The 24,367-nt window shown below is 39.5% G+C and overlaps 1 protein-coding gene across 22 annotated transcripts in view; it reads right to left on the bottom strand.

Moving 5' to 3' along the window:
* LOC141811063 (adhesion G protein-coupled receptor L3) overlaps positions 1-24,367 on the bottom strand; it is a 324,467-nt gene that overhangs the window by 61,585 nt on the left and 238,515 nt on the right. For all 22 annotated transcript variants that reach the window (XM_074698944.1, XM_074698947.1, XM_074698936.1 and 19 more), the window contains 3 exons: positions 10,421-10,604; positions 2,090-2,212; positions 803-1,008 (listed from right to left, as the gene is read on the bottom strand). In XM_074698944.1, coding sequence (XP_074555045.1) covers positions 803-1,008; positions 2,090-2,212; positions 10,421-10,604 — 513 coding nt within the window. The remainder of the gene's footprint in view (positions 1-802; positions 1,009-2,089; positions 2,213-10,420; positions 10,605-24,367) is intronic.

Genomic DNA, 24,367 nt, shown 5'->3' with positions numbered 1-24,367 from the left:
CCGTTGGAGAATGAGGACTTTTCCAAAGGCTGTTTTATTGAAACGACTTGGTCTGAGTAAGAAAAGGGTGTAAAAGCATCACTGCCCCAACATTAAACCAACAATAAAATTGCAGAGTCTGTGGTCCAAATTGCAAATTAGACTTAAGGCAGGTCGCAGCAATAACAGCGCTGACATCGCCTCCTCACATTTTCTCTCTATTTAATTTGACACCTTTGAGCTACCATCCTTTTAATCCCTCAAACTGTCTGCGCTCTGTCCTTTTTCCACAGTTGCTACTTCCTTCCAGGTCCCTCCTACACACGAGACTCGCTGCAATCCTCCCATGGTTGTTCAACATCCCTGATAAACGCTAACGGCGCTGTTCGTAGACAAAACAGGGGTATTTCGAGGGTAGCAGAGTGTGGAAAAGATAAGGTAGTCAAGAGGGAGAAGTCGCGACTCCTGGCAGTGACTAAGCAGCCTCCAGTGGGGCTCAGTACGGCTGATATTTGTTCAGGAGATCAGGCTGTTGTTTGTTCCAGCTGAGAAACAAACACATGCATCTCCGGCATCACCTTGTGAGAAATTTCCTTTTCAATTATTTAATTTGTCACACCTTTCTGTGTGAAACTAACTTCGTTTCCTTGGTTTGAGAAGGGATTGGCCCATCTTTTGCTGAAATTCAGGGACAGATAAAAGGTTTCCATCAAAAGAAAATGCACAAAAGTAAAAAGAAAAACACACAAAATGACATTAAATGCGGGGGAAGTGACATCAAAGTGAAACCAAAAACAGCTTTGACAAAGAGGCAGAAAATTACCTGTAGATGTCTGATGGTGAAAATGACGGGGTCAGAGAGGTAGACTTTATTCGAGTCTTTGTTGATGGCAGCTGTGATCACCGGGGAGTTGACGATGACGGAGTAATTGGTCGCCATGGCTTCACTTCCTAGCTTCATGCTAGCGTTCTCCGTGGAGAGGTAGACCCCGATGTGTTTGTATAGGACAAAGGCGATCCTGATCTCACCTAGAAGATGACAAAATGTCCAGTTTATCAAAGGGTTACTGGGAAAAGCTCGTGGACATAGATAACCAATTTTTAAAAAAGTGGAGGATTTTTATTGGTGTATTTTTAATCTGCCAAGGAGGGTACGTCTGTGAACAACATAACTCAAAAAGTAACCAATGGATCTTCATGAAATTTTCATATCAAAGAATCACAATTTAAATCAAATCGGCAACCCAAACATCGTAATAAAATTGAATTGCGAGAATAGTATATTGTCACAGCCCTAACCAACAGTGTAGTAGAAATAAAAAAGGAACATTTAACATTTAACACAGTCACTCTGTTTTGGCTTTAGGAGTGTACGAATCAAACACTTCACAGACCCTCCAAACAAAACACTAAAGCCAAGGTTGCTGTAAATGTTCCACAAGAAAAACACCAACATTTACTTGATTTGGTATTTAAAGAAGGCGGCCGACATTCAGACAGCGGCAATACTCTGTAGTCTCAATTTAGACCACCAATGTGACAAAAACTCCCCTCCCACTGAGTCTGATACTCACTCGTATGGAAAAGCAAACTATTCTGGTGCTGTAGAGCTGAATAGCGGGGGGAAATATCCACCACCACGGCTCTAATGACCCACCCTGGCCCCGGCTGGACATGGACTTACTCATCCAGCTGAGAGGCACCCGGCGCAGCGTGAGTCGATTCTGATTTGCATGAGCTGATAATAAAAGTCTAAAAATGGGGCTGAGGATGGCTATGTATTGTGTCTAACTGCCTCATTTACAGTTTAGAGGCAGTGCTCGAGTGGAACTAATTCTACAGGCGGGGTGTTATTTGAAAACCGCAGAACGATCTGTGTGCTTTATGTGCAGCACAACAAAGCAAATAGAGGGGTATTCACAAGCATCTGTAATGAAATTGCTGCAAAAAAAGGGGAAAAGAAACTCTTCAGCTATGTGACTGCCAGAAACATGTATGGTAGAAATTACTATTTTAGATTTATAACTTGAACTGAATCTTTCACCAGCTTACCACTTCAGCGGTATGAAAAACATTATATTTTCTTTTTCTTTTTTTCTTTTTAACTCACCGTTTCTTCCATGCTGCTTTAGCGTGTTTGCTGACAGGTGGATGGAGTTGCCCTGTCCTCCAGTTTGTGGGAACTTCAGATCTGGCAAATTCCCATCCGTGCTCATTCTTGCAACCTCCAGCTCTGCACACACAAAGAACAGATACAAAAATATGGCAGCGTTTAGAAATCTATATGCATGTTTATCTTTGGAAGCACTGGCTAATAGATGTTTATCTTTGACAAATCGGTTTAATTTCTATACATCTCTTATTTTTCCTGGCCCCAAAATAGAATAGAATAGAACTTTATTGTCATTGTAACAAGTACAACAAAATTGAAGTCACAGCAGCAATCAAGAAAACTAAAGTAAGAAAGTGTATAGAAAGTGCAAAAAGGTCCATATGAAAATAGATGATGACAGCTTGTCCATCTTCAGTCATGCTCCATCTCTGTCTCCTGGATCCTGTCTGCTCATAGCAGGTGAAGCTCTTCCAACATGGTGTTGGTGTCTTATGTTAGCTCCGTTAGCCATGTCCGTGAATAGCATGATGCAACTCTGCCCTCTGGTATTCCCTCTGTTGCTGGGTTAGCTAGCTCGTCCATCTTATTGGAGATAGATCTTACGTTCCCAATAACGATGGATGGAAGGACAGGTCCATGTCGTCACTTCTTAGCTTACACCTGAGAACCAGCACTTTGTCTTCACCTCCTTCTCCTCACCTTGTGGGAAGACATCAGGCCTAGCACCAGTTAGCATTGACATGCTACAGGCTGCAAACAGCTGATTTCACATGTAAACAATGCAGCCATGGTTACATGTAGGATCTCCAGACAAACACAGGAGAAAAAGTAGTAAAATTATCACTGAAGCCACAAAAAAATTGATGTCCATGACCAACAAATGAGCCATACAAAGAAATGATCCACTCCTACAAAGATTACGGAAAATAGACAAAAAAATTACAAGAAACGGACAAAGAAGACAGAGCTGCTGCAAAAGGCAGCCATAGCCAACAGGGTGGCGCCTAGCAATGACCTTATGACCCCACTTCAAGTTCCTTCTCATTTTGGAGGTGGACTTTACAATGTGAATTTTAAACAATTCTGCACTATAAACTGCAGGAGCACCCAAAGAATAAAGTTTACTTTATCTTATTATTCCAGTGCATATAAAGCGACATAAATGAAAGACAGTCTTTCCTGATGCGCACCATTTAAGCTGACTGAGCCACACTCACGTCTCAATCATGAACATCGAGAGTTTTTGTCTTGTAATCTGCCTCTTTCCTGAGTGGTTGTCAATGTTCAGGTGCCACTGTTTGCACTTGAACTGCAAAAGGGTGTCTAAAAGACCATGTCTTCATTTCAGAGAACCTTTTTTATCTCGTGGAGCCCTGAGAGGGAGCGATACTCTAATGAGATAAAGACCAGCTCCACAAGACAAGCTCCACGCTGCTGCAGCTCAACAGCTGTTGTGTCTGAAGAGAGCTCCTAATTTACGGTTCAAAGACTCCGGCATCGTACAGCAGAGGAAAATGAGTGCCTGATAGGCGCCTGTTTGGAATAATAATAATAAAAAAAAATCCCCATCAAAGTTATTACAGCACGGTACTATTTAGTTTAATAAAGCAGTGGAGTGCGCTCTACTCTCAAGCACCGGTGACCTGTGTGAATACCAGGCATTTTGAAATGTCACATGAAGTCTCAAAGCGCTGAGACGAATCTGCTGAATCACTGCCAGGTGGAGGTACAGAGGAGAGGATGCAAAAATGTCAAACTCTGGTTTAATCAGAATCAGAATCAGAATACTTTATTGAACCCAGAGGAGAAATTTCATTTCAGTTACATCCCTTCCAAGACATATAAAAAACAGACAGTGACACAGGAGAAACCTAAGCCTAAATTTTGAATAAACAATACTTGTCAAGGTCAGACAGTTGTTATTTTAATGAATAAAGTACGTTTAGTTGTTTGGTTCTGTTGTAAGAGCACCCTACCTTTTCTCAAGCATATGTGGAAAACCAAAACCGATGGAAAGGATCCTACATCTTTCCTGCCTTTCATACCCATTATCAAAAAGCCCAAGGTACTGACAATGTGCACAAAATAAGGCACATCTAGTGATTTGACTCTGTTGTGACAGCTTCCCACCCTTCTACAAGTTGAATGCCAAAATCTATGGAAGGGAAAGATCATTTCCCAACTCCATCCTGCCCGTAAATGAAAGGCCAAAAATAATTATTACTTGTATGAAATAAAGTATATTAAGTTTGAATCAGTTGTTAGAGCTCCCTACCCTTCCACAAGAGCTCGTGGAAAGCCAAAACCTGTGGAGGGAAGAACACATCCCCTGTGTTTTGTTGCTAGGCGCTGCCCAAATGGCTGCCTCTTCCCCCTTCCTTGTCTGTTTCTTGCAAATTTTTCATCTCTTTGTCATCATCTTTGCAGTTGGTCATTACTTTGTATGGTTCATTTGTTGGTCATGGACACCAAACTTTTTGTGGCTTCAGTGATATTTTTTTTTTTTTACTATTTTTGCTCCTGTGTTTGTCTGGAGATCCTACATGTAACCATGGCTGCATTGTTTACATGTGAAATCAGCTGTTAGCAGCCTGTAGCATGTCAATGCTAACTGGTGCAAGGCCAGATGTTTCCTCACAAGGTGAGTAGAAGGAGGTGAGGATGACGTGCTGGTTCTCAGGTGTAAGCTAAGAAGTGACCACATGGACCTGTTCTCTGCACTTTCTATACACTTTGAATTTCCCCTTTGGGATAAATAAATAATATTCTATTATATTCTAAATCATTCTTCTTATCTTTTATACAATGGAGAATTTTGGGGGGTTTGAATCTACTGAATATTTTTCTCTCTTTAACCGGAACCTAAAAATCTACCGGAATTGACAAATCTAAATGTGTCACAATTTATTTCCCATGTTTTATGTGCTTGTCTGAATCGTTGTTTCTTCTTGGAAAACAAATTGTAGTCAGGAATTTCTGAATATAGACATACAAGCAGTCTCAACATCGTCTCCCTCGCAGTGAGTGAGACTAAACTCAACTCACTCACACTGAGCAATTCAGACCAATTCAGAAACCGACCAGCTGATTGGTTTGCAGAGGAGAATCTCAGCCTAAAACACCATTTCATCACATGTCGGAAACAGGAACTTCATTAAGCCATGGTGAGGCATTCAGCCGGTGATCTGATGTCTGTGGCGTGTGACATGTCTGTCTTTGATAAAGGTTAGAGTATAAAAAGTACAAAGACGCTGCTTTAAATCCTTCCTTTGTATCTGCTCTCATATAAAGGATTTCACATACATTCACTTCAAAAATAAAACCTTTGCATTAACATTCTCCTGTGCTTTATTTTAAAGGCCAGGGGGGTTTGGGTGATACATTCCTATTCAACTTAGCAAAGACAATACCCCAGATAGCTTGCCAATCCTGGGATTCCAAGTCCGCCTCTGGAATAAAGGAGGCATTTTTCTTTCCCCTCTCTGCCTTTTTTTCCCTGTGTGGTTGTGTAAAAGAGCTTACCGTGGGCTTTGGGGAATTTCTTTGATGCCGTGATAGTTGCCGGACCCAGAGGCTATACCTTCAAAGCCCTGCTTAAATAACATGCTAATCGGCAGAAATCTGCTCATGAGATTATCATGCGGTGGAAGCGAGTTGCAGACAAAGCGACGTGTAAACATAAACACAGACACAATGGTGCGAGGAGAAATCTGTCTTCTCTGAAAAGCGGTGAAAACAGATCTCATTATCAGCCTGGAACGAGGACTCTCTGCCTCAACAGAGATTCACGTAAAAGCCGACCCACCCTGACACTGAGAAACACACCAGGTGCGACATGTGTGAGCTGTGGCGCACCTGCACATAAAAACCCTTAACTGAAAGTGTAATTCAACACAAGTGATCAATAATGAGCGACTGTAGTGATTACCAGTGTTTAAGAGGGGGCTTCCTGCTTCTCATTTAACTACCCTGCATGGTGTGAGGGAGGAAAAAAAGAGGCATGCAGACAGAGAGATAAGGCCTAGTAAACATGTCGCTATCCCATAATTCCGCAGGCAACTCCTATGTGCTATAAAATCTCACTCCAGTTGAGCAGACCCTCTCAAACGAGCCCAGAATCTCCTAATACCCACATGAATTATGTGCCAGATACAATAAAATCCTTTTTACTAATTCTTCTTTGCCTTCCCCCTTTTAGTCAGTGGACCTATATTTTCAGGTTGCCATGGTAACAAGAACATGGGAAAAAAAAACTGTTTTTAAAACAAAGAATGCCTTATGGTATGTATTTTCTTTCTTTGTCTTTTCTCTTTTTAAAATTAACCTTGTGAAACCAAAAACTAAAGGTGATCTGATTTAGTTCTTTGTGATTTCCAAACACAATCATGCTTCAAGCTGATTGGCCATCCTATCCATCGTCTAGACTTCTGTGTTTACAGTTTCGCTTAGCTGACGCTTTTTTCCAAAGCGACATACAACACAAGAATTTAGACAGAAGGAAAATGTGGTTAGTGGGACAACAGTGCTACAAGTTATTTGGCTGCAGGTGTTGTCATTAAGGATTTATTTATTATTTATTTATTTATTTATTTATTTATTATTTTATTTTATTTTTATTTATTTTATTTTTATTTATTTTATTTTATTTTTATTTATTTATTTATTTATATATTTATTTATTTATTTTTTGGGGGGGGGGGTAGAATAATCAACAAGCCAACAAACCACAATTAATTGCTGCAACAGTATACCTCAATCTTCAACGACATTCAGTATTAGTGCTGAAAAATCATAAGAGCTGAATCCTCGACCTACTGACTCATTCAATCTCTGCGGGCAAAGAGGAGAATGGTCAGCTTAAGTGCACAAGTGTTCCCTGAACAGATACGTTTTGAGACATCTCTTCATGTAGAAAGGGACTCTGCAGATCTTATAGGGTTAGGTAATTCATTCCACCATTTGGGAACAACAGAGGAGAAGAGTCTGGCTAGTGATTTGGAGCCGCTTTGGGCTGGGAGCAGCAGGCGTCTTTCACAAGCAGAGCGTAGAGGGCCAGAAGGAGTGTAGACCTGGATGAGGGAACCCAGATAGGCAGGAGCCATTCTTGTCAATGTTTTGTAAACCAGAAGAAGAGCTTTGAATTTGATTCGAGCTGCTACTGGAAGCCAGTGAAGAGAGATTAAAAGCTGGGTCATATGTGCAGTTTTGGGCCGGTTAAAGACCAGACGTGCTGCTGCATTCTGGATCATCTGCAGAGGTTTAAATGTACACGCAAGGAGGCCTGCTAGGAGGGAATTGCAGTAGTCCAGGCATGATATCATAAGATATCACAATCTTGGCCAATAATAAACATGAATCTGATCACAAGAATTCAAAATAACTTTTAAACTATCAGCACCTGCCATCTGCAATAAGAACCCCTGCCGAACCCAACCCACTGTGAAAGAGAAAGCGTTAATCCAGTGACCTTCACACTGGTTCTGCAGTCTCAGGAGCTCTGCTGTCGATACAAGAGCGCCTTGGATCGATAGCACGTGGTGAACTCTGTAACCCCTGTTGAACTGGTGCGATGATGAAGGGTGCAACACCAGCACAGGCACATGAGAGGAACACCAGGACGACCATAAATGAGAAGTTCTGCTCTTTAAACGCTGCGTCTCATTTCCCAAATATCATAATTGACAATGCTGAGTTCCTCCAGCTGAGCAAATAATCTGTTTCCCAGCAGCTTGAGGAGAAATTAACTTAATTCAGTCCAAACTGGTTTACTCACGCAGACACAGACAAGCAAATTAAAGTGTGCTTTAGTCGCTGGCGTCCCATTTTCATCATTTTTTTATGACAAAATTAAAAAGAACAAATGTAGATTTCTGGAGTCCTTCACTGAAAAGTGATTTGTTTGTTGCTTCTCCTCTCAGTGTTCAGAAGTGGGTATGTAAAGAGTTCAAAACCAGAAGTCTGTTATTACTCAGGCAAACATTTGGTTTCGCTATTTTTTTCCCACAAACAGAAAACTCTTCATTTCTTTTACTCAAACTAGTTCCAGTCTTGCAAATGTTTCTGTCTTTCTGCAAAGAATAAGAATAACTAATCAGTCTAGTTGTAAAAGTAAAGATGCTGCAGTAAATTTTGAGCTTTAACCTGTTGGAATTTTCCCCCTAGCAAGAAATGCTAATTTGAGTCATTTTTCTTTCTACAGTTAGAGTTACGATTGAATCAATAAAAATAATTACATTTCGGCCATTACTTTTGATGAAATGTGTGTTCTCTTTAAAATATTTCAATTAGCCAATCAGACAAAAGTATCAAGGCTGTACCAGCTGTTTGAATCTATGAAGCAACATGTTCCTGTTGATCTACAGAGGTAAGCAGTGAGCATTTTACACACGTGACTATAATCGAACGGAGGACTGATCCTTCAACCCAGTCAAGGTTGAAAATTCCTCCTTCGGCCACTCTGGTTGTATTTAATTACTTTGACTGGAAATGAAAGAGCAGCAAGATGTAAAAAGACATACGTAAGACTTGACCTTGTATGTCAGTGCAAGAACGATACAGGCTGTGATGCACTGCATCCTACTGCTCTTGACTGCATCGTCATCTTGTATGATTTAGAGTTGATCAAAACTGTGAAATGTCACTAAGAATTTTTTCTAACCTGTCGGCAAAATTGGATAAATTCAGGATTTGAAATGTAGAGACATTACATTACATTAGCAGCCTCAAAAAGGGGAATGTGTCAATACCTGCAGCACACCTGTTGCACTAGCTAAAGCAGTGGCTCTCAAAGTGGGGGTTAGGAAATGCCCTCCAAAATTGGAGACTATTTTGTTTTTTTATATAAAACTACGTAAACATCTATTTTCCACATATATTTGTGCCAGAAGACTCCAGAGGTGACTGGCCATGTCCACATGTAGCTGGGTATCTGGAAAACCGCATTTTCACCTGGTACGCCTGTCATCTGTATGAAACTGCAGCTTTACATCACTAAAACAATGTTTTCTGAAAACTCTGTCCAAAGTGAAGATTTGGGAATACTCTGGTTTCATGGTTTCACATATAGGCTGGTAAACAGAGTTTTCAAACGTCACTGTTGAATGACAGGGACTCATTCTGATTGGCTGGCACCACTTTTACGTCTGGAAAACACTGCCAAATGAGTTTCGCGAGCCTCAAGCTGCACTTATCAGCTGATTTGCTCGCTGTGTGTGGATGAAAAAACTTTTAAAAACAAATAAGGGGGGAAAATTCGTTTTGGAACTACACAGTGTGTACAAGGCCTGGGTCAGGATCATAACAATACCAGAGGCAATGGATTTATATAGAAAAACAGCAATATTTGCACATTGGCATTCATAATTTTACTGACTTGCAAAAAGAAGTACCTTAATTGTTTTTTTTGGAGTTTAATTTCTTTTTTTCATTAAATTACATTAGCCTATAAGAGTCTTCACATATTTGAGGGTCACAGGCCGAAAAGTTCTAATTTTGAAAGACAAATTGGAGGCACAGCAGGGAAAAGTTTCAGACTTCGAGTGTCCAACAACTCAAGGTTTTCACATTTTTCTTTAGCATGGAGATTGGAAAAAGGATCTTAACAATTGTATTTCTCATTTAATTCACAATATTAAAAATGCCATTTTTCTATTTCATAGTTATCTTTTCTTTTTAAATAGGGGAGAAGGGGAGAAGTAATAAATGCACCAAAATGACTTTTAACCAGTCACTGCAAAAACTGAAATCTTATTAAGTGTTTTCTCTTATTTTTAGTATACAATGTTTTTTTAGACTTGATATGAGCCCCTTTCACCTGACCAGTCCAGAAATGTTCTTGTCAGGATTAGAATAACATCATGCAAGCACATATTACTGGCCCCACTGGCAGATTTGTTTACTTTTTACAGGCAGTTTCAACCTATTTTTGTTCTTAAATAAGTTGAAATAAGACATTTGAGGTAGTCTAAAAACACATTTTTACTGAAAATAAGACAGTAACACTTGTCAAGATTTCAGTTTTTTGCAGTGTTGTCAGAAGATGTGTTACAGCTGGCATTAATTCCCCCAAAGATGCTCAAACTAAACTAAGTTAGCAACCCATGTAGGACCAAAGGGGCACCATCTTCTTACACTCCACCTATTTATTGGTCATAATTTAAATAGGACAAAACATAAAGCAAAAGATTATTTTTTGTGTGTTTTGTTTTTGGATTTCACAAAACCTATATGTAGTTTTTAGAATATCTTATATTAAACCAGGGGAATCTTTCTTTATATCCTGTTCTCGTAAGTTCAGCCAATTGAGAAGAAGCCTCAGCCCATACTCACGGATGTTATCGGTGTTTTCCTGCACTATGTCCGTCTTCAGCAGGTTGTCAGCCAGCACAAACGCCCCCTGCTCCACCGTGTCCAGCAGCATCGTGGCCGACCTCAGCTGCTCGCCGGTGCTCAGCTCCCTCCACGCTGCCTGGGCCTGCGGCTGCAGCAGGTTGTTGACTGTCTCCACCATGGCCTGGGGGATGAAATCATCGAATTAGTCGGAAAAAGTGAGAGGCTTCTCTGGCTTTGGATTGCAAGGTGATTTAGAAATGAAGGTGGATATGAAAGGAGAGAGATCAAAGAACTTGAGAGTGAGAAGCAAATGAAATGCTCATCTTGGAACATGCAGATGTGGAGTCTGAAATGCTTGTTTGTGGACCAGAGTTTCCTACTTGGACAGCAGAAATGCTGTGTCTCAGTTTGATTTTGCTTCTGCTTCCTCGCTACACAATGATCCAATGATGTTAATGAATCACAGCTAATGCTTACAAGACTCGAGGCAAGCTCTTACATGACTTAAGGCGAGAGTCTTTAATTGGTGTGATTAATATTTCTCCATGCAGACGATCCCAAAGCACAAAAGCAGTACAAAAAACTGCTCAACTTTAAGTCATTATGTTTTAAGTACAAGGTGTTAGCGAGTAGTGACTGTCTGCAACTTTTCTACATATTAATGGAAACAAAAACGCTGTAGTGCCTCCTTAAATCTGCTCACAACAATGCTAAAACTAGGAAGTAAGGAGGAAACAAGAATGTTCAAGAGACAAGATAAAAAATTAAGGGCTATTAAAGATTTAAAAATGCCAATGGCAGGATTTATAAAAGGAATGCTAATTGGTCAAGGGAAGGGTAGTGCTCTAAAGGGCAAAAGAGCAAATTCTTAGCCAGTAGCTGGACATTATTATAATAAAAGTGTTGTTTCCTGGTTTCTAAAAATAGCCATGTTCTCATGCTCCAAAGAGGAAATCGTACATCTGGCTTCACACTTCTTCAAAAGCAAGTTGTGACACCCTGAAGATGGAAGCTGCGCTCCATGTTGGAAATGTGGAATGTCGTGCCACAGATCCCTTTTTGAACTTCACTTTGATCCCTCTTTTTGATCAACGGATTAAACATGAATAAGAGTTTTAGCATGACACCAAATCTGCACGTGTTAAAAAGCAGTAGCGATAAGAGAAACCACACGAAAAAAAAACAAAAAAAGGAAAACTGGCTTTAAAGTGAGTTAGCATGAGTGTTATGGATCCCTCAATTAGCGTAAAATGTTAAGTTGTACATTTGTTCCAAACTGCTGTGATAGTGAGGAGAGACTGCAGGTCTGATTGTGTTCAGCTCACTGACGCTGGCTGAGAATTTCAAATAGCACCAGCTGGCTTTTCCTCATTCAAAACATACCCTGCACACATTAAACCGCCCACACACACACACGCAGGCACACACAAACACAGCAAAAGACTGACGCAAGAGCGAACACACACCTCTGCACCTGCCAGTACACAGTAACACAAACTCCTCACACACACATGCACATACACACACACGCAAGCAGTCTACCAACTTTGATGTAATTATTCATTATCTGCAGCCAATCTCCAATCACACCTTTTGACATTCAGCCAGAGGCAGGGGTTGATTCACTCTCAATTAAGGCGTTCTTTTTCCTCAGGCGCTGACATTTCTCTTCCCTTTGTTCACCACCAAGTCTCTCTTCTTTTTTTATTTTACCCAGCACTTCTTAAAACAGTAAAGTAATGGTTGTTCAGGGGCTGGATTGATGGATTTGCGGCTTTTTTTGCATTCAGAAAACACTAGAAGCAGCTGGAAGGACAGCAGAGGCCAGTTCAGAAACTTCATGAGGACGGTATATATACAATGGATTATTAATAAACAAGTTGAATAAAATAACAGAGTGCAGGGTGCAGAGTGTGTACTGGAATTAATGTTGGAATGTAGACCAGTTGACTGCCCCCCCAGACATTTACATCATGATTTGGCATCTCTAAACACAAAAAAGGCATTGCAAAGAATGTGTCCTCAAATTTTTCAAATATCCAATCTAAATATTTTTTTCAAGTAATTTAAGTCTGAATAACCTTCATTCAATTTCTATGCAGGGAAATTCCTTAACAAACTCGTTTGTAAGCACAGCACCAAACATTCTAAGTAATATTTCTAAAGTCTGGGTCCTGTGAAGTGTTTTGGAAAACAGTTATGAACTATTTGGACAAATAAACATAAAAAATGTCACAGTGAATTATAGAAAAAAAATTCTGTGTTCATATAGTCTCTGGTTTTTATATTCCACAACTTGATTCAAAGGTGAAAAATATCAATACTTATCACATCTGTGTGCAAGAAGCTACAGGTGGCAACTGCTTAGCTTAGTTAAGCTAAGTGCAGATAAATTCAGTAATGTTAGTGTGCTCTTAAGGTATTGTTAGCACTGTTTTGTAAAATTAAGACCAAGTTTTCTTCCTCTATACTAGTTTTATATTCCATGCTAGCTAAAGTACTTTTGTCTGTAGATGGAGAAAGACCTAGCAACTAGCAGCTGGTTAGCTTAACAAATGGGCTGTCAAGAAGTTAATAAAACAACTGACACAGCCAACCTATCCTTTTTACTTGCTTTGTTTTGTTACCAGTTTTCAGTTTGTTTTCTATGCTTATCTTCACTAAGCTACTTGGTGAGTAAAGGCCATACAGAGAAACATTTAGCATGCGGTTAGCTAAGTATAAAACAAAGATTTAGTTAAAAACTTCTGAGTTTCTGTGACAGAAGTATTGAGATAGCAATGAATAACCTTTCTCCAGCATTTTAAATTCACTCAGCTAAGCTATGTGGTGCTAGCTAGGTCAGTCAACCCCATCTTTTTCTTTTCTTTTCTTTTCTTTTCTATCTTTTTTTTTTCCCTTTATCACGCTGAGTGGGCAGTCACTTAGCTTCGCACTATTTAGCTGTAAGCAAGGCTTAAACAGAGAATCCAAACATGTTTACCTCAAAGATTTGAAGAAGCTGGTTTGACGCTTTGGCACTGCAAGGCTACATGTGTACTCCATTCTTGCTTTGTATGCTACATTTAGCTAATGTAACCTTGTAAGTAGGGATAAAATAGATAACAGATAGCAACTGCTGAGCTTAGTTTGGCACAATTTATCCTAGACATGACCTTTAAACTGAGGTTCTATATGTCTTATTAGCCAGGCTAGCTAGCTAGAGAAGTCATGATAAGATTATCTACCTTATTTTAGCATTATCTGGTGTAGCACTTTTAAAGAACTGAGTTTTTTGAGTAAATTATTATTATGTTTTTTGTTTTTGTTTTTTTGCTAGTTTTTGGATTTGTTGCTATGATAAGCTAAGCTAACTTGTTTTCAAAGTTAGACTATTAGCCAAACAGATACATCCCCAAAGCATCTTCATCCTTCTCAGCAAGGAACTTACTGGAAATTACTTTTTTTTTTTCCCCATTTCAGGAAACTTTTTGATCTCAATACAAACAGTAACCTAGTTTTATAACAGTTTTAGGAGCTAATCCATTGGCAAATAACACCAACCAAGATCAGCATTATGTGTCAATTGATCTAAAAAGCTTGAAGGAAATTCAGATTACACTACAAGCAGAATGTTTTCAGCTGATAGTATTATATTGGAAATTTCAGCATTCCCTGAATCCTAGCTGTTGCTCTGATGCCAAATACATGTCAACTCTCGTTATTTACATGTTTTCATTTCAAAGCCAACTTGTCCCCATCCTATTAAGTGTCGAAATATGTCAGTTGACAGATTTTGCAGCCAGGGGCGGATGCAAAAAGTCCATCCAAATAAATGCCATAATGGATTTTGGATTGGTCCAGCCAATCCTTCCTACAGAATGAAACCTGCAGGTATATTTTTGTGACTCCCCTTGTCTACAAAACGAAGCTTGTGAAAGGCATGCGTTAAGGCAACATCATCCCCAAAATCACTGGCGCTGTCACACGAAGCATCGCCTGTCATTCTGCAGAAAAACATGTCACTCTTCTCCTTCTTTGTCCACGTAGAAAGTGACGGCTCGTGTCCTGGCAGTGTTTGAGGTCTGTAATAAAATCCCTGCCCACATTAAACCTTGCCTCAACACGTGATTTAATGGAAAAAGACATCAAACCAAAGAAAGGGGAAAAAAAGATCTGAAAGCCATTTTATGAGACCTTGAAGGTTAATGGATGGGTTTAGTTTAATCCAAGTGGACACATACACATCCAAAAAGCTCTTTTATGTAAGTGCTGGAGCAGGTGAGGTCTGGAATATATCCCGTGACTGTAAACACACACGACAGCTCATGTTGACAGTGTTTTAGTTACGCTCCTCAGTAAATGTTACATTGTGTTTTTTTTTCATTCCACATTTGGCTCCTGATAGCTAAAGTTTCCATTGAGGTTAGGTAAGTGTTTGACTTCTTGTCAAACAGTTAGCCAAGTTTTCCTCCTGTGGTGATTTTAGCTCTTAAGGAGGAAAGATGAAAAGGAATGAAACTACCTCCATGTCTACTCGTTTTAAATATAGCTTTGTTGGATTAGCTAAGAGAATCTCATGAAGATTGAATTTTCTGTTTGTGTCTCTAGCTCTTTCCACCTTGCATCATAATGCTCTGCTAATGTCACCAAACTACAAGTAGCTACTAGCATACTTACAAACATTTCTTTCCCAATCATAAAAAAACTGCCCTCACTATTAACAATAGTAACACTGTTCTGTTCTATTGGGTTAAAACTAAATACTAACAGCTGGAAATGGACACTCACACCTTTTGAAAGTCCACCAATAACTATGCTGGATAGGTTTGGCTGTGAAGGATGATCTCAATGCATCACATATATATCAACCATTTTTGGAAAAGCCTTCAAAATGGTTAACTTTGACACTCCACCGTCACCAAATTGTTTTTTAGAGGCATCTTTGAACTGCTTAGCCCATGAATTTTGACATAGCTAAATGGGCTAGCTCTTATTGGGTAGCTATCTAGCTAGCCTTGATAAAAACCGATGTGTTGCATATATGTTGACCAAGGGGCAACAGCCAGTTTAGAAAAATTAAGCCTATGTGGGAGTGCTAAAAGTTGCTGTTCATCAAGAATCCACTTGGGGCTGGCTGCAGAAAGACCCAAAGTCACGATCACATCCAGCCAAAAAAGAAGGGCTTCGATAGGATTAAAAAGCCTTTTTACAGCCTGGTTCAAAAAACAGCTTGGGTCTGGGGGACCGTTTACACGACAACGGTTTTAGGGTGAAACGCAAACGTTTTGTAGGATTTCAGCCTCGCGTTTACATGGAAATTGCGTTTCAGTTTACCTAAAATGCCAAATTTTGAAAATAGCCTCTAGAGTGGGATTTTTCTAGAATGAACGGTAAGCCAGGGTTTTTAGTGGAAACGCTGACGTCACACTCCGCTTTGCGCACGCGCACACAACTGCCCAACAGTACCGATCATCATGAACTACCGTGTTGTGCTTGTTTTTCTCAATCTGCTGTTTCTGCTGACTGTCTTTAACAAAATGTGCATCTGTTGCTCCACTTCTGCTCTCAGCATTCACCAATACACCAGATGATCAGCTCAACTCTACTACTGTGGAGATCTCCCAAAAGCTTCTAGACAAGACAGTTATAGCACCACCTACAGGCCTGGCATGCTTACTACAGCACTGTCATCCCCTCAGCGTTCCCTTATAAACGCAGATTTTTTTCACTGCGTTTGAGTGTTTTCTGGTAAAGTGTTGTCGTGTAAACAGGGCCTGAAACAACGATTTCGCAGGTGGCACACACTGTACAGTGAGTAGACTGATTTCTAACTCAGCAGTTTAGAAGTTATTAGGATTGTTAGCTTTTCCAATCACAGACACAGCTCAGGTCACATGACTGACCTTGGCCTCATTTCACGGTATCAGGAGCAGACGTCCATATTTTATACAGTCTATAAAGTTGACTTATTATTTTGAGTTTATTTAATGTTTAAGGCCCAAGCCTTTTCTAAAACAGAAACAAACGAAACAAAAAAGTACAACTGGACTTACTATCGAGGACAGACCTTACACTAACATCAGGAAGTATTTATCTAATTGGTGACATTGTGCCACAAAGAAGAACAGATATGTCAGCCAGATTTGTCTAAACCTTTGAAAGGAGACAAACTTTAACATCTTGCCATGATTCATTTGATCTTTAAAAGTTTGAGCGGAAAAAATGCAGCCCTTGATACAGCTATCAGGTAGTTAGCTAGCAAATTTCCTTATACTCCTTGTAACTTAATATATCACCTTATTCCATTTTATTCAGCTCTTCTTTTAAGTATTAAAACTGCTAGCCCTTTAACTGGGTACTTTTATCAACCAAGTCCTCACATTCAGGATTGTAATCTTGTACTGCCAGAGAATATGTTTGACCATAAAGGACTCATAAAATGCATCTCAGTCCCTGATTTTGGAAACAGCACTTAAGAAACAGCTGGCCTGCAGGGTGCACAGCTGCTCAAATCGACATAATTTACTCATTATGTTAGAATATTACACAAAGAACAATAGTTCTTAGCAAGATGCAGCTCCATTTTTGAGATATGTCTTCTTGGTGAGGCTGCTCGACCTCACAATAATCTAAGAATCCCATTAGGCTAACAAGGTAATGACAGGGTCATGGATAGTAAGTGGGTTAACGCAGGGGTGGCTGGCTGTTAATGGTTAACTAATAATTTTAGCGATAGGTTTTAAGGTTATTTGGAGGAGCTAATGTATTTACACCAACCAGGCTTCCATTTCTCTTCTCACCATGATGCAATCTCTCAGCCAGAACCCTGCCTGTTTGTGTTTGTGTTTCTGCCATGTAATCCGTTCCCATATGGAGAGTCTTGTATCTCTCTGTTTTGTCATGCACAGAGCAGGATAATTGCATTTCGAGAACGTTTGGGCTCATTCGATGGAAATTTACGAGATCAGTGAGAGGAAGGCATCGTTTCCAGCTTTGGTGGAGGAAGCTAAGTGTAGGGGGGGAGGAGAGGGGTGAGGAGGTGGGGAGATGAGCACAGGGGTAAGGGGTGCACCCAAGCGGCACACCAGGACCATCATCATAGTCTGTGCAGTAGAGTCGAGCTGCTATTTTACTGCTATTAGCGCACTGCCACTCCATCTGTCAAACGCAGCAGCTCACTCTGCTGCAGGAGAAGCTCATTCACTTCCCAAACTCTTTTATTCCCTCACACCAAAATCCTTGAAAGAAGCGCAAAAAAAATGATGTTCTACCTCCTGGTATATAAGAAAAAGCTAATTGCTAATCGAACTCACTGCTGGAATGTTCCACTCAGAAGACATGAGATGACCGGGTGTGAAATGCTGCAGTACATCGGCCATTTGTACCAATGCAGCAGGAAGGAAGGGAGGTGGACATTAACATGTTGTTGGCAGGAGTCCAAGCTAACCCGTGGTGAGTGTGTGCTTCTATCTGTGTGCTGATTGATGAAATGAACTCTGGGTCTGGGAAATTGATTCTGGCTGAGGCTGATCTCCCTCCCGTCCCTCTCCGGTGTGTAGTTCCCCTCACTCCTCCCTTTCCTGCTCACCAGTTGGTTCCTCTGGCTTGTTTCCTCACGCTGATGTGAAGGTTGGTCTCAAAATAGGAGGGAGAAGAGGCCCACTGAGACAAACACATCTGGATAGCTCTCCCTCTCTCTGTCCTCTTCTACCTGACGAGGTGCCTGTTGGCCCAGGTGAGGCTGTTTCATCACTCGCTGCGTTTCATTTCAGCTGCTTCTGAAAATCATTATTCGTCTCCTTTCAGAATCTCTGCAACCTCCGTTTTTTAATATTTCATGAAACCTTTCCTCTGTAGTCAGCAGGGTGTGGAGAAGCTACGTGGGGATTACCTCTGCGCCGGTTCTTACTGAAGTTTCATCTTACTTTTGTACATCCCTCAAATAGCAGTCCTTTATTTACCCTGACAGCTGAGACAGAACAACTTTGATTCAAAACACACTTAGATCAGACACATGTCAATTTATATTCTATTGTGTTTAAGACAGCAGACACTCTTTTTCAAGTTTTTATTTGCTGTGAGAGTACTTCAGCTCTGTAACGCCACATTATGTAATAACAACCCAATATGTAATAATATCATACATTTTCATTTCATTATGTAATAACGCTATATTTTGTAATAAAATTCTTGAACAGAATATATAATAAACTTTGCCGCATTGCTTAATAAGTTATTACATATTGCATCACTTATTACAAAATGCAGGTTCCTGAGTGTGACATTGAGAACCAGACATGTGATATCTCTATCTCTCACTTTAAAACTTATATTATTGATTATTTGATCATTTGCAGCCAACCTAGTGTCTAAAATGATGTTAGGGATGTTTGATACCGCTTTTTATGCAGATAAATACCAGTACGAGTACTCCCTCTTGAGTACTCACCGATACCGAGTACCGATGCTACTAGTGCTTTTGATACATAAAATATGAATAAACAGTGACGGATCATTTTGATCAAAGACAGCACAGTCACTCTCTGTCATTAAGTCCAAATAAAACTGAAACAACTCTCTCTGAGTTTAGAATCGTATTGATATATATATATATATATATATATATATATATATATATATATATATATATATATATATATATATATATATATATATATATATATATATATATAAGTGCTGTCAGGCGATTAAAGAATTAATCTAATTAATTACAGGATTTGTAATTAATCTAATTAAACACATTTTAATCTCATATCTGCTTAAAGTCCCAAAATAAAGAATTTAAATTCCAGGACATTAAAATTACATTAAAAGACATTAAAAACATTCAAAATTAAGGTTGGAATATATAAAACACATTTTAGGTACCCTGAGGCATAAGGAACACATGAAAAAAGTGTTATGGTTCTATCTTTACAAAATCTACATAGTCCTGCACCTGAGATAAGCTGATTTGATTTTTAGGATAGTTTTTGCTTCTTTCACTTTTTTACTTGATGTGGACTCAAGTTTCACTGCAATATGAACTTCTTTACTTCTATGTGGTTAGGAGAACCAGTGCTAAAGGCTAAAAACTGTGAGGAACTATGTACAAAACACTTAATTCAAGTTCTATTGTCCAGTTTTGGTGTTGCTGTGTGAATTGTAGCCTCAGTTTCCTGTTCTTAGCTGACAGGAGGGTCACCCGGTGTGGTCTTCTGCTGCTGTAGCCCATCTGCCTCAAGGTTGGACGTGTTGTGTGTTCAGAGATGCTCTTCTGCAGACCTCGGTTGTAACCAGTGGTTATTTGAGTTACTGTTGCCTTTCTATCAGCTCCAACCAGTCTGTCCATTCTCCTCTGACCTCTAGCATCAACAAGACATTTTGGCCCACAGAACTGCTGCTCACTGAATATTTTCTCTTTTTGGGACCATTCTTTGTAAACCCTAGAGATGGTTGTGGGTTAAAATCCCAGTAGATCAGCAGTTTCTGAAAGACTCAGACCAACAACCATGCCACGTTCAAAGTCCCTTAAATCACCTTTCTTCCTCATTCTGATGCTCAGTTTGAACTGCAGCAGATCATCTTGACCATGTCTACATGCCTAAATGCACTGAGCTGCTGCCATGTGATTGGCTGCTTCCACACTTTTATGTTTTACAAGTTGAAACAAACTGGATAAAACTACATCAGAGTTTCTCCAAATTGGCCAAAGATCAGATTCATTTGCACCTTCATTTTCAACACTTCTGAATTACACCCTTGATTAAATTTTGTCTGGTTGCACCCACTAACACATCGATCTGTGCCTCACAACGCTTGACACTTTTGGTATGAAACGTGTGCCTGAAGATTTTTGTTCTGTTAGTGTTACTGAGAAGAAGCAGCAGGGGTTAAGTATTCAATTAAAATTTTCAGTGAAATACGGAGGATCATGAACTAGAAAAGTGTTCAGAGTTTTCCTTTCTTTTTTAATGTGTGTTTGTTTGTCCTGGGTGTTTGAGCTGCATGGCTGAATTTTTGAGACTTAATTTAAGCACTTCAGTATTTTTGTGCAGTTGTTTGTGAGTTAACTTACACACATCTTCAACAAAATGAGAATGAAAGATTTACTGGAGCTCTACTTGTAAATAATGTGCGTAAATCTGAGGATTCTTCCACCTCACCACAGTGCAGCTCAGGTGGATCTCTCCCTGTTTAGAGGCATCTGCTTATCTTTATCCCTTAACAAAACCGACCACTGGAGTAATTTTATCATCTCATTACATTCCTGAACGAGGAGCCTCCCCCTGTTTCGCCTGCTCTAAGGTCATCCCGCGCTGCGACACTCCCCCTAGTCATCTTTGCATGCTAAGGTGTCGTTTTAATGAGGGGTCGAAGCTCAGTATCCTCCCTGTGTGCGGCATATTCACACCCGCTTAGCTCCTGCTTAGGCACGAAAGATTATTTTTCACGTTGAAGTGGCTCTTTTCTTTTCCTGGATTTGCTGCAAATCCTACTTATTTGACATACTTTTACACAAATAAACGCAAAAAAAAGACACCACTGGAACACAAGGGGACATAATCACAGTAATTGGCGACCGTATCGCCATTGTCTATGAAAAATCTGTCATTTACATGACCGAGAGGCATGGGAGGTGAGTTATTTTTATCACAAATCAAAGGCTACAAAAACATCCCTGCAGGGGCAGAGCTAGAACAAAGGGTGAAATATTATTATGCATTTTGTCTTCTTAATAAGGCCAAATTATTATTTTACTCGCACTAAATTAGCTCTGACATGTAACAGAAGCACAGATTATAAAATACTGACAAGGATTTAGAGGTAATTGTACTAAATGAATGTTCCATCTGTGTGTGCTACGACAAACAAAGCACATTGTACTGAAATTCCCTAATCATACTCACAGTATGAAGACCTCACATGCAGAATTCAAGTCCTACTTTACCACTTTAATATGATCAAATCTTTTTTTATTACATGAAGAAATTAAACTCAAGCTCTGCACTTGCTGTTCCCTTTCACACACCTGCACTCACAATCAGCCTTTTCCCAAAGTACCGCAGTGGTTTAGTTGTCAGCACTGTGCACAGGGACAGCAGAGGCAGGTGCACCTCATATTAGCTTTGTATTCCTCTGTTAATCCCACTTATGTCGACCACCGGGGCCCTGTTGGAGGAAAACATCGCCAAATTTCCCTAATCAATGAAAGTCCCTGAAAGGCTGGCACCGCATGTAGTCGCTGGAAGTGTTTACCTAAGGCCACAGATGTTTCTCCATTATTCCGCTTCGTCAAGTGAAAGCTCTTCACTGTTGTTTGCATTCGTCAAATAAGAGGGAGAGCGGAGCCAGAGAGGAGATGTACAGCCGTGCATTGTGTACAGGCACGTATGGAGAACAATGTATGCTGAAAGTACATCTTGTGCAGTGATGCTGCAGAAGAACGTGGAAGAGGGCGGATAAGTAATCACATGCATGTTTTTCTCAGCGAGTATGGAGTTCTACGAATCTTTTTTTTGTTCCAAAAGTACAAGCAATACATAAATACAAACTAATATCTCAGCCTCTGTAACTGTGAAATTTAACATTACTGACAGGATGAGGCCAAAACCTTTACTAGTTATCAACATTGCTTTTCAGAATTAGTTTTTAAAGTAACGGTAACACTTAGTGACACTGTTAGTTTAAAAACCTGGACTCTGACACAATTCCTACATAATTAATGACACCCTTAACATGTCAAGCTCTGATGTGTTTTTAGCTTAAAAACTGGGCTCAGCATATTAGAGGGAAACTTGCAGGAGTTAGCTTTTAGGAAGACCTGACTGATCAGAAATATTCTTGTGAGCCTCAATACCTAATAATGTAAAATGCATTATTACAGATTTTTTTTTTTTAAATGTATTTATCTTCTTTTTTTTTTAAATTGACCTACGATGTGTTCAATTGTTTAATGTTAAATTACCTACCTACCTCAACAGAAAGACTTGTTGCCGATCTGGAACTGCATATTGTTCTTGATTTTTACCCAGAGAATGTCATGTATTGATTGCTTTTGGGAAGTAAAGCTGTCAGTAAAAGGGAAGTTAGGTAAAGCTAAAAAAAAACATCAGATCCTTAAAATTAGCATAGCTCAAAAAACAACCCATCTAAGCTTCAGTCTTTTAGAGTGTTTATATGATATGCTATCTACACATTAGTGCTGCACGATGAATTGAATTACCAGGATTTGAGAATGCGCAGATATGTGACCACATAGAAGACTGCGCTTTGCAATCAAAATGGCAAAATGTGCGCCTGGTTATTTACAGATGTTAAGCCCTCACTGCCTCGGCTGCTCTTGTGTGTGTTTGTTGGCCACGACAATAAACAAAAACAAAACAGACGTAGATAATTTTTTATGGTCTTAATAATATCTCCATGTTCTTTTAAAGCAAAGCATGTTGTTTTATATTACTAATCCTTACAATCACAATTACAGTATTGTCCAAAAATAATCACAATCCCACAACACCACAGCATTATATATATTTTCAAGAGTGTTTCAAGTTTCTGGTAACTCCATAGTTTTTGCCTTATATCTTTAGATTTAAAAAAATGGTTCAATTTTATGAATAACCGTTGCGAAATGCTAGCTGCGATGCTATTTGTATATATGCAGGGAAAGAATTACAAATTCCATGTTGTTTTACCCAAGCAGCAATCTATGTTGTTAGAAAACGTGCAAACGACGATGTTTCTAAACTGCTATCAAGGCTGACTGCAAAACCCCGGGAGATTCCATTAAGTCCATGTTAAAACATTAGGGCTACAGCAAAACTGCCACGTTAACAGCTCAGTTCAAGAAATCGAGAGATTGTGTCCACTTTTAACAGATTCTTTGTTTAAACTTTGATTTTGAAATGTGATTAACGTCCTAAATGTTTGCTTGGGAAACGACAAAGATTTGCGACTGCAAAGTCCCTCGCCTGCTTTCAAAGAATGGTTTTCTTTGAAATACCCTTTAGAGATCTATTTTAATCGAAGAAATTTGTTTTCAATTTTTGTAGTCAACAGGTTTTTTTTTAGAAAGCAGCAAGGTGTTTCAGTTTTCTGAAACTGAAAACAGAAAAAGTATATATTTTAAGAGACTATTCTAGCTGAATGATGTATCTACTTGTGCTTGTTCAAACAGTTAAGCTGTGGTTAGGTCTGAACTTAAAAGTAGACACTGTTTATGGAAAAAAAAATGAGGGCCACTGAAAAAAAAAAAGTCCATTTTTTTTTTAATTACTGTTTTTTTTTGTTTTTGTTTTTTTTATTCAAATCACAATTTTGAGGATTACGGTCAATTTCGTATTTTCTTTTTTTTCTTTTTTTTTTTTTTTTTCCTTTTCTTATTCTCTCCTGTACACTGTTACATGTGAGTCAATGAACCACTTTTCTATATCATGATCATTAAAGTCAGTCCATGACACAATGGTACTTGTTTATTTTGTTTTTTTTTGTCCCCCAGCCTCGGGCCTTCCTCTTTCTTTCAAAATCTCGTCCGCAAATGTGAGCAGACTCACAGCGTACACAAACAAGCATTCCACTTGGAAGTCATTTGCACAATCACATAACTATACATACTTAAGTGCCTTCTGACGAGTCCCCCGAGGAATCAGACGAAATATGTGTTGCCTAACGTGAGTGCTGCAAAGCTTACACACACACACACACACACACACACACACACACACACACACACACACACACACACACACACACACACACACACACACACACACACACGCACACACACACAAACACCAAACAACATCTGGCTCTAATGCGCAGCTTCACCAGAGTCATCTGTACGGAAGACAAGAACGTCAACTTCTTCACATTTCTCCCGTCCAGGCAGAAGTGAGTCTGATGACAGCTAGAATGTCACCCAGGGGGTGACAAAATCAGCCAGTGGCCCGAAAAACAGCTGAG

Source organism: Halichoeres trimaculatus, unplaced genomic scaffold (assembly GCF_033239565.1).
Source record: "Halichoeres trimaculatus isolate MK-OKI-2021-1 unplaced genomic scaffold, fHalTri1.1 fHalTri1_scaffold_22, whole genome shotgun sequence".
Classification (NCBI taxonomy): Eukaryota; Metazoa; Chordata; class Actinopteri; order Labriformes; family Labridae; genus Halichoeres; species Halichoeres trimaculatus.
This window is presented reverse-complemented; position numbering and strand designations above follow the sequence as displayed.